Here is a 14771-nt window from a genome sequence, read left to right on the forward strand (position 1 = left end):
GCAGAGACAGGGAACTGTGTGGATTAGGGCGTGAAGCACAGCCATGCTTCTGGAAGCTTCTGATCACTTTGGATACAACCCAGAGTCTCTGAAGGGGAACAGTGGGAGAAAATTATAAATGCGGTCTGCAGAAAGATCACAAAGAGCCTTTAGATTTTGAGATTAAATCAGCGGGAACTAAAAAAAGTTTTCTGAAACTTTTAGCAAGTGAGTGCTATCATCAAACATTTTTCGGAGAATCGATTGATCCTACTGTGTTGGACAAATGACAGCAGGGAAATTGGTCAGTAAAAGGGCATCGCAAACATCTAGTTGAGGCACAGTTAGGACTCCATCTAAGAATGGGCAGAGGTAGAGAAAGCTGAGAAACACTGAGAGACTATCTCTAGGACTTCAGAGGGGTTTGGATGCAGAACAGAAAAGCTTGAAGAGGATGCGGAATTTAAAGTTTGCTCTGGGAGGACCGTGGGGGGAAGATGTCTTGAAGAGCAACAAGGAGAGACATCTGCAAGGTGAGATGTGGGGAGGTCCATTTGTGATACGGTTCCTTCGAAGCGCCAGCTGAACAGCTAATATAAAACTGGGTGACATACTGTCTGACGCTCCAAAAGGAAGCTGACTCATACGGATTCAAGGCTATTTTCAGAGGGGAGGAATTTGAAGCCATAAGAATAAAAGAGGACATCAAAGGAAGGAGAAGAGATTGAAGGGAAGAGGCCTCCGATTTGGGACCCGAGAGAATGCTTTTCATCGGAGGACAGAGGAAAAGCAAACGAGCATCAGAAGGGAGAACGGGAACATTCGAGAAGCGTTTGAGAACTTGTCCAAATGTCGCAGGGGATCCAATGATGAAAGCTTACCCTTAGAATGAAAACTTTTCCACAAATAGCTTTTAAAATGTGGATAGTGATAAACGCCTTTATAGAGGCGTTTATCACTATACTATGAGTTGAGCTTCTCCTCAACTCATAGTTGGGAACAGGGTTCATCTTTGGGTGCGAGGCACTACATAGGACCTAGAAAGTTGGGACGTTTTAGATGCTCACGTATTTAAAAACCATCATCCCTGTAGAGGGAGCAACATGACTTGCAATCGAGAAAGGAATGGGTTTGTGCAGGGAAGAAGAAGAAGTTAGATTTAGCAGGTGTAGCAAAACCATGGGAAATATGACCAGGCAGGTTCACCTGAAATGCTTCCTGTGCTGTCCTAAGAGATCCACTTTATTCAACAGAAAATAGGGAGCCACGAAAGATGTCTCAACACAGAGACTCTGAGCCCGTAGGAATAATTCTTACCTGCTGTCCAGTGCTGCGCTGCTTTACAGACAAGGTTTTTTGGCTACAGAGATATGAATATGAATATGCTGGCATCGTCTTCCACCTCGCTCTAACCCCAGCCTCAGCAAGTTTGACTGCCCGGGACTCCCCCTGGGCAGCCGGTTCCACTGGGATATTGACTTTAAACGTATTCTCTTGGGCTGCTATGGCGCTGAAGCAGTCTACGTTCAGCACTTTCGTAAACAGGCATGCGGCTGGAAAAAAGCCGGGGTAAGAAAATGCCTCCCTCTTCAGCGTCAGACTCTTGCAATTCAGTTTATTTGGTCCAGTGCATCAAATAAATAAAGATAGATAGATGATAGATAGATAGATAGATGATAGATATAGATAATAGATAGGTAGATAGATGGATAGATCGTTATACTGGCCACTGAGAGCCACCTATTCTGACCAAAGTCCTGCTACTCGATTCTGACCACATGACCTTGGATAACTCACTTTGATTTGGTCTCTCACAGGTTAAAATGAGGGTGTCTGAGTGGATTAGAGAGCCCCCGCCTACGATCACAGCCCTCCTCCTCTGAGTCTGCCTTCGGCAACCCTCTCCACACGTTCCCCAGGACAGTCACCACGAAGTAACTGGAGATGAGATACATCGCCACACTCGTACTAAATGATCTATAATACTGAGTCTAAGTCCAATAGGTGAATGACTGACAGCCCTACATTCCTGCTGCTCGCAGCACCATTTAGGAATGTAATTGGCATCTGGAAATAGTCTAAGGACCACCGCTTTGGTCAGATTGCGTGGGACAGCGCGATCCTTCCCCTCCTCCTCCTTCAGCCTTCAGAGAGGCTGGCCATTCTGAATTCAACGGCTTGGGAATGTTCTGGGAAATGTCCCCTGTGGCCTGATGGAAACCTTGGCTGTTTGGGGACAGGGACCAGGCAGGCCTGAATTCACTCCAAAACCCCAAACTCTCTAGCTATGTAACTGTAGGCAATTTGAGCATTAATTTCCTCCTCTGAAAAATGGGGCTAATGTTGGTTTCAGCAGGACCGTTTTGACAGTCAGTGGAATGCTGTCACAGAGAGCCGCCTGTGACAGGAGCTCGGTGGCAGCCAACCATCACAAGCGACCGCCAACTTACGCTTCACGTTCAGGCGGCCTATCACCTTAGCGGTTCCATATCTGTTGGACACTTCGCACACGTAGCTGCCTGAGTCTGAGGGACGCGTGTTCTCAATGAGCAGCCCCGTCACGGTCTTTTGGAACCTTCCAGAAAGTTCCAGGGGCATGTTGTCTTTCAGCCAGCGGTAGTCTGGCTCAGGGTGCCCAAGCGCTTTGCAAGGCAGCTCCACACGCTGCCCCGCCATGGCTCTGCGATGATCAAACCCATCGAGGATGGATGGGGCTGAGTTCGCTGGGTCTGCGGAAGGGAGAAAAACTCTTAGCTGGAGTGAAGGACGAGCTGGGGTCATTCAGCATCATCGGGCCTCGTGTATAATATAAATTCTATGTGTCAACCAAGTATTGATACAGATCTTTAAGGTTTGTATCTAAACAGAAAAAAAAACCCCTCCTGTTTATATAAATTGCTTCTGCTCAGAATTTAGAAAAGATTGAAACAGAAAAGATTCTGCTCGTTGTTCTCTACTAAATAACTAAGCAGTCCAGAAACAGCTCGCTTCTCCAGGAGTCACCCCCTCAGGCCAAGAACCGGGGTGTCGCACAACCAGGGGGCATTCGCCTTCCCCTTTAAAAGAGCAACGCCATAGCAGAAACGGTGGTTTGACATCAGTAAACTTAATGTCACAAAAGAGAGTTTTCCCACAGTTACTGAATCAGACAGTGTTTCACTTATTTAGTTCAGAAGTACTATGTGAACCCCAAGTCCGGAGCTGGCATCGGACTCAGCGCGGGAGGCACAGAGGTGAACCAGGCAGGGCCGGGAGCCCTCACGGGGCTGACATCCTGCTCAGGTGTGTGTGTGAGGGCAGAGGTGATGGAGAAGAAGGCTGATACGTGAAGGCCATTTAGCTCATGGGAGGTGCGATGAAGGACATAAAAGAGGGTGGTGACAGGTGGCGAATGTACCGGGGGCTTTGGGAGCCGTCTTCATGGGCCGTCCTCTGAGAAGATGGTACCTGACATGAGATGAAGGAATGAGAACAACTCAGGCATGGGGAGAATCGAATGGTTAAGACAAAAAAGAAGCTTCCAGATGATCACTTATGATACAGTCCTATTTATAAAAAGCTATAGCAATGTTCTGTCAAATGACGTTGAGCCTGCAGAGCAGTCTGAAGGACAGAATGTACTCAGCTGGGGCAGGAGGCCACTCAACCCACCGTCCACGCTTGCTCGGAGGAAGTGACGTCTCAGAGATTATCGTGAAGGAGGTGAAGTCGAGATCCCCAGCTGGATACTGAAAATAAAACTCAGTGACCTGTCCTGTCCTCTGCTCTAATTCCTCCTGTTCAGAACTACACGGGCTGCCACACTTGTCCCCACGGGGACGCTATAAAACACATGTGGGCTCCTGAATCCTGGAGCTTCCTTATCTTCGCCTTAGGCGGGAAAGTATTATGGCTGTTTTGATCAGCCTGCATTAAACCCAAAAGCAAAGGACTGAAGAACCTCTCTCCTATCCGGGAAGAACTATCTGCAAAGATCTCTTGAAAGTGCTGTATTTCCTTAGATTCCACATAAAAGTGGAATTGCATAGTATTTGTCTTTCTCTGTCTGACTTATTCACTTAGCATAATACCCTCTAGGTCCATCCATTTAGTTAGAAATGGTGAGATTTCATTCTTTCTTATGGTTGAGTCATATTCCATTGCATCTACGTCCTACCGCTTCTTTATCCAGTCATCGATCGATCGACACCTAGGTTGCTTCCATATCTTGACTATTGTAAATTATACTGCAGTGAACATAGGGGTGGATACATCTCTTCAAATTACTGTTTTTATTCTCTTTGAATCAATGCCAGAAGTGGAATTACTGGGTCATATGATAGTTCAATTTTTAATTTTCTGAGGAACCTCCAGACTGTTTTCCATAGTGGTGACACCAATTTGCAGTCCCACCAACAACGCATGAGGGCTCCCTTTTCACCACATCCTTGCCAACTCTTGTTGTTTGTTGATTTATTGATGATAGCCATTCTGATGAACAAAGAAAACAGAGACAGACGCACAGACACACAGATGGAAGGGGACTCGGGGAGGCTGGGTGAAATGCTGAAGGGGTTAAGAAGTACCAATTGGTAGTTACGAAATAGTCACGGGGATATGAAACACAGCCTAGGGAATACAGTCAATAATATTATAATAACTATGTATGGTGCCAGGTGGGTACTAGGCTTATCAGGGGGAATCACTTTGTAAATTATATAAATGTCTATTATGCTGTACACCTGAAACTAATATAAAATAATACTGAACGTCAACTGTAATTTCCAAAGAAAAATTAATTTTAAAAATTGATCTGGAATTTAAGTAGATAAATGGATGGATGGATGGATGGATGGATGGATGGATGGATGAATGGATAAATAAATAATAAAATAATAAAATAAAATAATGCTGCAATTCCTCAATCAGCCACTGGGGGCGGTCAGTAGACAAGGATGAAAACCAGAGGGTAACGGGAAGGAAACGGGACAAACTCGTTCAGCTGGCACAGCTCCAGGGGCAGCTTCCTGTCGCAATCACAGAGACAGAAATCCTTGATGAACCTGCTGCTCTTCTCACCTCTCGGGTACCCTAGGAGAACTGTGTGACTGATCCCACAGGATATGATGAGGGGACCTACATCATCCCCTAAGGCAGGGGTCCCCGACTCCCTGGTCCTGGCCTGTTAGGAACAGGGCCACACAGTAGGAGGTGAGCTGCAGTGGGCCAGCCAGAGAAGCTTCATCTGTATTTGCAGCCTCTTCCCAGCACCAGCATCACCACCCCAGCTCCGCCTCAGATCCTTAGGCCTTAGATACTGATAGGAGGACAGGTCCCCGGTGCCATGAAGGGTGGGGACCGCTGCCCTAAGGAATTCATGATGGAGTCTTCAGGAATCTCCTGAAGTTCCATCGTCCATTAACTAAAGGGTCCTGTGCTCCATCATCACATCATGCACAGGTTAGCCCGTGGGGCCTCAGGGGGATCAGAGGCATCAACGTCCCACAGACACAGCTACGGAGGCCTTGCTGGCAAAGACCTTGCTGCTTCCATCTACTCCTGATGGGAATTATAGACAAACTCCAAAAGGCATTGTTTTGAAGAAGAGATAACTTCTTTATGGACCAAAAAGTTACAGAATCTGTCATTTTGCTTAGAGTAGGAGGTAGGATTAGGGTAGGGAAGGTGACACAAAAAAGTTGTCACCCTCCTTTCACAGGCGGTCTAATAAAAACTTTTTACAGGACAAGCCCACAATTTCAGAAAACAAAAATTCTCACTTCCAAAGCTAGCCATAAAAAAATCAATACTCAACAATTACACTTAAAAATTGGTATTCTGGTCTACGGCCATGCCGCCCTAAACATGTCTGATTTCATCTGATCTCAGAAGCTAAGCAGGGTTGGGCCTGGTTAGTACTTGGATGGAAGAACACTTAGGAAGACCAGGTGCTGTAGGCTTTAAAAAAAAATTGGTATTCTGCTTAAAACTAATTATTGATAGAAAATTTTCAAATATGTTTAAGATAGTGCTATAGAATTCTAATGACTTTTTACAAAAAATGAATGGCACAAGTGAATATTCATATCAAAAAGGATTTTGAGCCTTAGCTCAGACCACTGCAAAAATTAACCCAAAATGGATCATAGATCTAAATATAAGAGCTAAAACTATAAAACTTTTAGAAGATTTGAAAAAAATCTTTATGACCTTGGATTTGACAGAGTTCTTAGACACAACACTAAAATCATAAGTGGCAACAAACCAATTGATTAAACTTCATCAAAATTAAAATATTTTATACTTTCAAAGACAACATTAAAGAAAAAAAGCAACATACTAGAAAAACCTATTTTCAAATGGTATTTCTGATAAAGGACTTATATCCAAAAAATATAAAGAACCCTTACAATTCTATTATAAAAGACAATCCCATTTAAAAAATGGGCAAACGATTTGAATAGATATATCACCAAAGGCATACAGATGACTACTAAGCATGTGGACAACTGCCTGGTATCCTTAGCCATGAGGGTGATGCAAATTACAATCACAATGAGATACTACTTTACACCCTCTGGGATGGTTATATTAAAAACACAGATAATAACAAGTGCTGTGGGGATGTGGAGAAGAAATGAGAGCCTTCATACATTGTGGACGGGAATGTAAAATGGTGCAGCCAATTTGGAAAACAGTTTGGCAGTTTCTTAAAATACTAAACTTCAATTTACCATGAAGTCTCAAAAGCTCCACCCCTAGGTTATCTACCATAGGCAAATAAAAACCTATGCTCACTCACAGACTTGCATACAAAGGTTCGTAGCCAGATTATTCACAATAGCCAAAAGTGGAAACAACCTAAATGTCCATCATTTAGTGAATAAACAAACTGTGTATTACACACACACACACACACACACAACACTCAATGGAATACTACTCAGCAAAAAAAAAAGAGTAACTACAGATACATGTTACAACATGAATGAACCTCAAAAGATTATGCTACATAAAAAAGCCTCATATAAAGCCACATATTACATGATTTGGTTTATCTAAAATATGAAGAAAATGCATGTCTGTAGAGACAGACAGTAGAACAGTAGTTGCTTGGAGCTGGGGATGGAGATTGGATGTAACTGAAATGGATGGGAGAGATCTTTCTGGATGATGGAAATGTCCTAAAATTGAATTAGAGTGATGATTGCACAACTATATATTTTACTGATGTCATTGAATTGTATGCTTTAAATGGGTGAAGTTTACAGTTGGTGAATTAAATTTCAATGAAACTATGTCACCATAAAGAATGGGGATTTCTTTTATATTTTAAGTACACGATTTAAGCAATGCTTGCAACAGGCTCTCATGGGGATATTTGTTCATACGTAGCAATTATACGACCAAACAGCATTGTGTTTCATTTTTATCCACCATCTTCAAATGCTTTATCTACATTTTATAATAGTTTCTATCACAAAAATTTGCAAACTCACATAAAAGTAGACAAAATGATGTAACATATCCCAGCTATGCATCACCCAGGCATCAATATTCTTTGATCCTTTATCGATTTCTCTATAGTCTTTGCCTTTGGTGCTAACACACTTGAGGCAAATCATAGAACCTATGCTATGTTATCACTATATTATTTGTGTGTTTCTCTATGAAACATTCTGAGTTTCCTTATATAACCATGAGGCTGACGTCACACGACAAAATGGCAACCTCTTCGTATCATCATCTATTACCTACTCCATATTAATGTTTTCCTGATGAACTAAAAAAAAATGTTATTATTGTTGTGGTTATTGTGATCGTTGTTATTTACAATTGAGCTAGTTAAATCAGGATTGCCCTACGGTTTACATTTTGCTACTGTCTCTTGAGTCTCTTTGATCCAGAGCGGATGCTCCCCCTTTTTTACCCCTCTCACATCTTTGACTTGTTGAAGAAACCAAGGCGTCGTCATATAGGACACCCCACATTCTGAATTTGCTCCTTTAGAGTGTCATTTAACTTGTTCCTCTATTGCCATTTTTCTTATAAACCGGAATCTAGTTCTCACAGATCGATGACATCAATGTTTTCTTCTTTCGTTTTGTGGATGCATAATGCGTGGCTTTTCCACACATAGTGCTGTTAACTTGATCAGCAGGTTCATGTGATCGTGGTATTATTGTTGGTATTATTTATTAAAGGCTGAAAACGGCAATTTTCTAATTTTCTTCTTTCCTACACAGTTAGTTTATGTCAATACTCTGTAAATAAGAACTCAGCTTCCTGAACTCGAGTTATTTGGTTATCCTGAAATGCAGCATCTGCGTGAAAGACGGAGAACTTATAGTGGATGCCATAGTTACCACCGTGTAGACCAATGAGATTCTTATCATTGCTTTTGTTATTATTAAATGTTTATGTGAGTGTGTATATGTAGTATACAATGTAGCGCATATATGTACATAAGTGTGTATGTATATACACAAACACAATGAACTCACGAGTTTTAAAAATATGTATATATCGGTCCAGTGCAATCATTGTTTTTGATATTCCATCCATCTCACTTTTGACCATTAAGAGTCCTTTCAGAAGTTGGCTCCTGTATCATTTTGAGGAGACTCCATGACCGTTTCGGGGTTACCTTGTACATTTCCTGTCTTGCACCTATAAGCCACCATTCCTCCAAGGATCCGCGGTCCCTTAAGGTGGGCAGCGATATTGAAAGGTGACTATAACCTTGGTGTCAGAAGAGCTCGTTGCCACTGTTTGCCCATGGCTTTGGGCCTTTTCAGTGGAAAAACCTTAGAAATACATGTTCAAAAAAATAATCAATGTGTACTGGTAGTATGAATTGGGCTTTGACGTTTCAAGGAGTTTATTTTAATTCTTTGATTTTAAGCTTTTTTCTTATAGCCTTAGTTTCTCAGAGTCTCAGTTCCATTAAAAAAAATATTATTTCCCCCTCTCCTATTTATCTCCCACTATAAATATAAATAAATATAGTTTTTGAAAAAAGATACTAACAATATTCCATAGATATTTTTTCAAAAAGTAATTCTAGTAATATTTTTTTAAATAAGGCAGCCAAATGAATTTTAAGAATTTATTTTAAGCTGTTTTTGTCTTTAGAATATATTTGTCATAGATATATAGTCAAAATTATATCTTAAAGTTACTTGTAATAATTATTTTCTATGTTTGCTTATCTCGGCGACTTGATATGCATTTAGATTCATTCGCTTCAATGTATTTTCCATTTTTAACATTAATTTTTTAAATTTAATATTTCAAAATATAAATCACACACATGTAACTATATAAAAGGTATATTTAAATAAGTCTTATTTACATCGATTCTCCTCTGCTTTCTCCCCTAGAGGCAAATGATTTTCTTAGTCTGTAGTTTACCCCTCCGATATTGCTTTTCATAATTATAAGCGGATCCAAACACATATTCATTCCGCTACCTTCCTTACGTAAGAGACAGGATGCTGCATAGCCCGCCCTGCACCTTTCTCCCCTCCGCTAACCACGCATTCCGGGGTTCGGCCCCTTCAGCTTAGAGACCATCTCCTTTCCCTTTTGTGAACGCGCATAACTCTACTCCGAGTCTGCACCAGAATTTACGTGACTATCCCCTATCGACGGATATCGGGGTCGCTTCCGAGGTTTTGCTAGGATAAAACATCGTTCGATGAGTAACCTTGCGCTTCAGCCATTCTTTTGCCACTCGATCATTAGGAAAGTTTCCTAGGTTTCTCGCTCAAAGAATAAAGTCACGGGCACTTTTACCAAACATTGATAAATTATCCAGGCTGGGGGCGTGTATCCTTTTTAAAACTCTCATACAAACTAATCGAGAATGAAAAGAGGGTATTGCAGCACGGCTCGTCATCCGAGATCGCCGGTCTTTATTTCCCACGTCGTTTTCTGTTGTGTCCATTCTCTGATGCGTTCCTTCTGATGTAAGTTTAATTTCGTGACATTACAGAGGATGGAATTTCTCCAAGGCCCCCAGTTACACTTCGTGTCCTCCTCTGGCTTAACTTGATGGCTAAACCCAGCAGTGTCCCTCCAGGCAAATATCAGTTCTTCCGAAAGGAGGAGTTTTTGAATACCTCCAATATCTTCAAGGGCACAGACCGCCACCACTGATGACGCGTGTGGCCTTGGGCACACACTCGTCTTCCACTCCTGGCTCATGCTGGTCTGTCGCTGCGTGGAGAATATTCTTAGACACATGTTCTCAGGTTCCACTCAAAGGACTGTCCTCTGCTTTCGGAGATGAGCATCAGTTGACCGTTCAGCCATTCTGGGACTACACAGCAGTCCCAACAGGTCTCTCCAGCGTCGGTGGCTTCTGGGACCCTGTTGCTGTCCCTATTCTGGCCTTGTCAGCCACGTGTCCCACTGCCGCCCACATGCAAGAGTCTCTGAGGATCACCCCTTGTCTGGGGTCAAAAGCAAATGTCATCCAGCTGCTTTTTCTTTTGTCATCCTATTTGTTCTGTTTTAATTTCAGGAGAATTTCGAGGTCACTAAAAACACTGCGACTAACATACCCTCACCGCCACCATGTGTGCACCAGGCCTACACTGTAAAATAAATATAAATCTAATTTAAAATAAAATCTTTTCATCTTTTCCTTCAAAGCCTAGAGTTTTAGAATAGCAGTCTGCCCTCGCTGGCTATGTTCCCATCTTTCAGCATTGACAATTTTCCTTAACGGAAGCGACAAAACGTCATGACTATGACAAGGGAGGAAGTAATAATCACCACGAAAAGGAACACGTGAGGAAAATAGCTCTAAGTTCAGAGGAGAAATCACTTAATTCTGACACCTTTTTGCCCTCTATCTTGAAAAACAGGTGGGCTTTGGTTATTTCAAGGATGTGAATGGGGACGAGGCATCCAGATAGGGCCTTAAAAAGGACGATCGGCAGGTGTTCAAGCCGCGATGGGTTTAATTACCGCAGGGTTTAATAACTCTCCAGTACTTCTCCCTCACAAAGCATCACTACCAACCAAATGAAGGTATTCACGGCACATTCCAAAGGGCAAAGGTCGGAGATTCTGCAGGTGACTTTCTGATTCTGAGATGGACTTTTCACACGTTTGATTAGCTCCATAAAGTGCTAATTATCCCTACTGACAAATGGGCCGGTAACAAGCCAATTGTGAAGATGATGCAAAAGGCTGATCTCTTCTCAAAGGATAAATCTATCAGAGTGGCATCAGCGGCTTTCAGATTTCTTTCACTTGAGAACAGTCTTGGATGGCGGGGGGAGGCTGTGAATATCCCTTTAACTCTAGACCCCCAACGCCGTAGGCTTAATAGGCGGAACTAACGTAGGGAGGAGGCAAGAGAATTAAAACGTTAATCAAGCCACATCAGAGACTGCAATGCGCTGATCCGCCTGCGGCCAGGCTGGGAGGACACCTGCAGAACAAAGGGAGGTGTCCGCTGGGATAACAGCCACGCCCCACACTATGAAGGGGAAACAGGGACCAAGAGTCATTCCCTGCGGCTAAAACCATGGGGAACCTAAGGGTTAAAGGCCAGGAGGCTAGCAGGACTTCAGCTCTCCATACTCTACCCCTTCCTCGCTGTATGTCCATATCAAAGGAAATGGGAACTAAAGAATGACATAGAAACTGAATTCCCTGAACACTCGGAGTCCCTCGCACTCTGCCTCTGAGTGGAGACCACACTCCGTCTGTGGAGTGTGACCCTTTTCCGATAAACTTTCCTTTCGACTCTGACTTTGGTGTGTGTGTTGAATTCTTTCTTCACTCTCCTCCAAAGGCCCCCTTTCTTCTCTCGGTGTGGGGCTGGGTCTCTGCCCTCCCACCCTCCCCACTAGGGGATCTCTGCCCTGTCCTGTGTCAGAACAAGGGGCGTGCCTCGTAGGACCCTGTCTCTCTCCTCGGAGCTGTGCTTGGTGGGAAGTGTCACGTGCTGGTCGGCACTGTCAATAAAAGATCCAACAACTGGGTTGGATGAGGAGGCATTAACTTTCAAATAGAAATCCTATTGGGCCAAAGGAATTTGAAATTTTACAAAATGTGGAATGATTTCACTGGAACATCTATATCTGTAGTGTATTATTTAAAAAAAAAAAGAACCTTAAGTTGCTGAATTATTTTGAAAAAAAAAAAAAAGCTTAGGGCTTCATTTTACTCATAGATTCCACAATTTTGGTTGAGTCATCCCGGGACACTCACTAAGGAACAGCAGAAACAGCAAACGCAATCTCGATGAGTTTTTACCTGATACAAAAAGTCTGGCACTGTTACTCTGCCTCGTCTCCCCGGTGTATCTGTGCCGCGTGATACAGCGGTAGTTATACAATCCATCTTCGTTCTGTACATCTTTAATATACAAGGCTCCCGTGGATGTGATGAGAAATCTAGATCCTGAAACAGAGGGAAACGATCACCCAGTTAGAATGGAACAGAAGCTACCCGGTTACGTAAACACAGCCATTGAAAAGGCTTTTTCCACTGAAGAAACCTCACGCAAAGGGCTAATAATAGGGGTGTGTGTGTGTTACTTTAAAGGTCCAAGCTACTTGAAATTTTCAACGAAATCAGAAGTTTTTAGTATGTAGAAAATTTAATGTCCTATTGTTTTTAGGTCTAGGACAGGTATTTACCTTACAGCAACAGAGTTGGCATATAATTCATATGTAACTAATTTATCGTATTTTCTTTGACCGTCTTTTAGAATGTGACAAATGGAGGGAGAATTATCTTTCCTCTGTACATTTCTACCTCATGTAAAGTATAAACTTGTGCTTCAGTTCGCAGTATTTCAATAAATGGGCGGAAACAAAGCAATACGACATTCTACAAACATCTCAGGAAAGACTATCCGATTTCCTCGTAGCGATAAGAAACACACTGCTACATTCTAAGAGAAAGATCGATTCCTCTTCCTCTTGGGGTTGTAGGGCAGGCTGCTATTTCTTAATTACCACTCAAATCATTGTCAGCGACTATTTTCACCACAGGGACACAAAGCCATATGCAGCTCCTCTCCCTTCCCATCGGCACAGGACACCGTGTACTCTCTGCGACCTGTGATTTCTGCCTGTACAAATCTAGTGGTACAGAAATGGCCAATGTGTAGACACCAAATATCAGTGTTGCTTTAAGAAGGATGAAGATGTGGTTTTTTTTCCTTTTGAAAACGTAAATATCTAATATTCACTTTTCAAATAGAATTCGATGATAAACTATTTAAAGCAAAAAAGTAAACCCCGAAGAGAGTCATTGCACCTACACGGCGGGTGACTCTACATGCTTTCTGTCGCTGTTGGACGTCCTGTCTATGTAATATTTCTCCATCTGCTGCAATGCTACTTGAAACAGACAGTGCTTTTGTCTTTGGGTAAAGACTAAAACACCAAAAATTCACCTTCTTCTATTGTTTGTTTTCCATAGGTTCATTTGAGACTTCCTTTGGTTTATTTTAATCAGAATTTACCAAGAATCTTGACTTCGTTGATTTTAGATCTCAAATATTTACTTTGTGAACACAATCCTACAGCCCTTAGTGATTTGTTGTAAGGACTACGCTTTATTCATAGATCAGTTGCTCAAATAAATTAAAAACAGGTTGTGATTTCTTATGCCTGATGAGAGCAATTCAAAAGGAACTGGGTAGGAAAAAAATCTTAAGACAAATACTAATCTAGCATAAGCTTTTCAAAAGAACACAAATTAAAAATAGTATCAAATATCTTTAAGTAATAAATTCACCTTTTAAGCAATTCCATGTAGTTACTTATTTTGAAATATGCTATCATATTAAAACAGCTGGAAAAGCTAATGCTGGATATTCCAGATATTTGTGTTTTATTTGCCCCTAAAAGAAAGCAACTAAAAATGATTCCTACCATGAGTCACATGTCATTGCACACCAAGCATTCCTTACCAGTATAGACTGTGTATAACTGAGACCTTTTCTCTGTTTCAATATATTTTGCATATTTCTATAATGCTTTAACAACCAGTTCCTTTAAAGTACAGAGGGAGAGGCAGAAAAGACGGACAAAAAGATTATGCATGTAATTTCTGCTACCTTTCGGACATGGAGTATTTTTGTTAGAATTGACATGCCATCAGCAGCGGCAAAACGTAAGGGCAAAGCATTTCGTGTACCTTCCCTCGGAAGTGACAGGAAAGGCACAGGACACAGCCCAGCGTGCAGTATTGGCTTGCTGGTTCCTCCGTGGGCTCTGTTCTCAAGGCATATTTAATTTAATCACTCACTTGCTCCTGTAATAGCTAACTTTTTCTATTCACTTAGCATGCTAAATAAGGCTCTGTTGAGATGCGTCATGTAGAAAAACTTGACCCTTGTTCATCTCAAACAACTTCCGAGAGGGAGACGCCTATGGAATTGCTGCACTTAATGTGAGCTGTCCGTCTAGCCCCTCGAGTCTCAGTGAAAGTCATCTCAAAACTGTCCAACGCTTTAACTCATAAAATGAGGATGAAGAGGTGAAGGCCCAGGGTCTTTGGGTGCAGTATGAACTCCTGAGATTCGTGGCATTCTCAGGGGACAGCAAGGGCACAGCAAATTTGTCTTGGCTCCATGGTGATAAGGAATTGTCTTAATTGTGCCCTCACTTGCCACTGCACCCCGCTTCCTGCCTACATCACGAGAGGTTTTTGTATCATTTGAAACAGTTCGCTCACATCCTTAAATGGGATTGGAGAACGTGCTTGTGTTAAAATAGGAAAATATTAAAATATAAAATATTGACATTAACATTGATACTCATAAACTGCATACACTC

At 42.1% G+C, this 14771-nt stretch overlaps 1 protein-coding gene and 1 pseudogene across 1 annotated transcript in view; one reads left to right on the plus strand and one right to left on the minus strand.

The window, feature by feature from the left end:
• DSCAM (DS cell adhesion molecule) overlaps positions 1-14771 on the minus strand; it is a 590499-nt gene that overhangs the window by 238353 nt on the left and 337375 nt on the right. Inside the window, exons 4-5 of the mRNA XM_039857643.1 lie at positions 12235-12381; positions 2430-2708 (exon numbers count right to left, since the gene is read on the minus strand). Of these exons, the coding sequence (XP_039713577.1) occupies positions 2430-2708; positions 12235-12381 (426 nt within the window). The remainder of the gene's footprint in view (positions 1-2429; positions 2709-12234; positions 12382-14771) is intronic.
• LOC120598975 (uncharacterized) lies at positions 5800-5918 on the plus strand (annotated as a pseudogene).

Source organism: Pteropus medius, unplaced genomic scaffold (assembly GCF_902729225.1).
Source record: "Pteropus medius unplaced genomic scaffold, Ma_sr-lr_union100, whole genome shotgun sequence".
NCBI classification, from domain to species: domain Eukaryota; kingdom Metazoa; phylum Chordata; class Mammalia; order Chiroptera; family Pteropodidae; genus Pteropus; species Pteropus medius.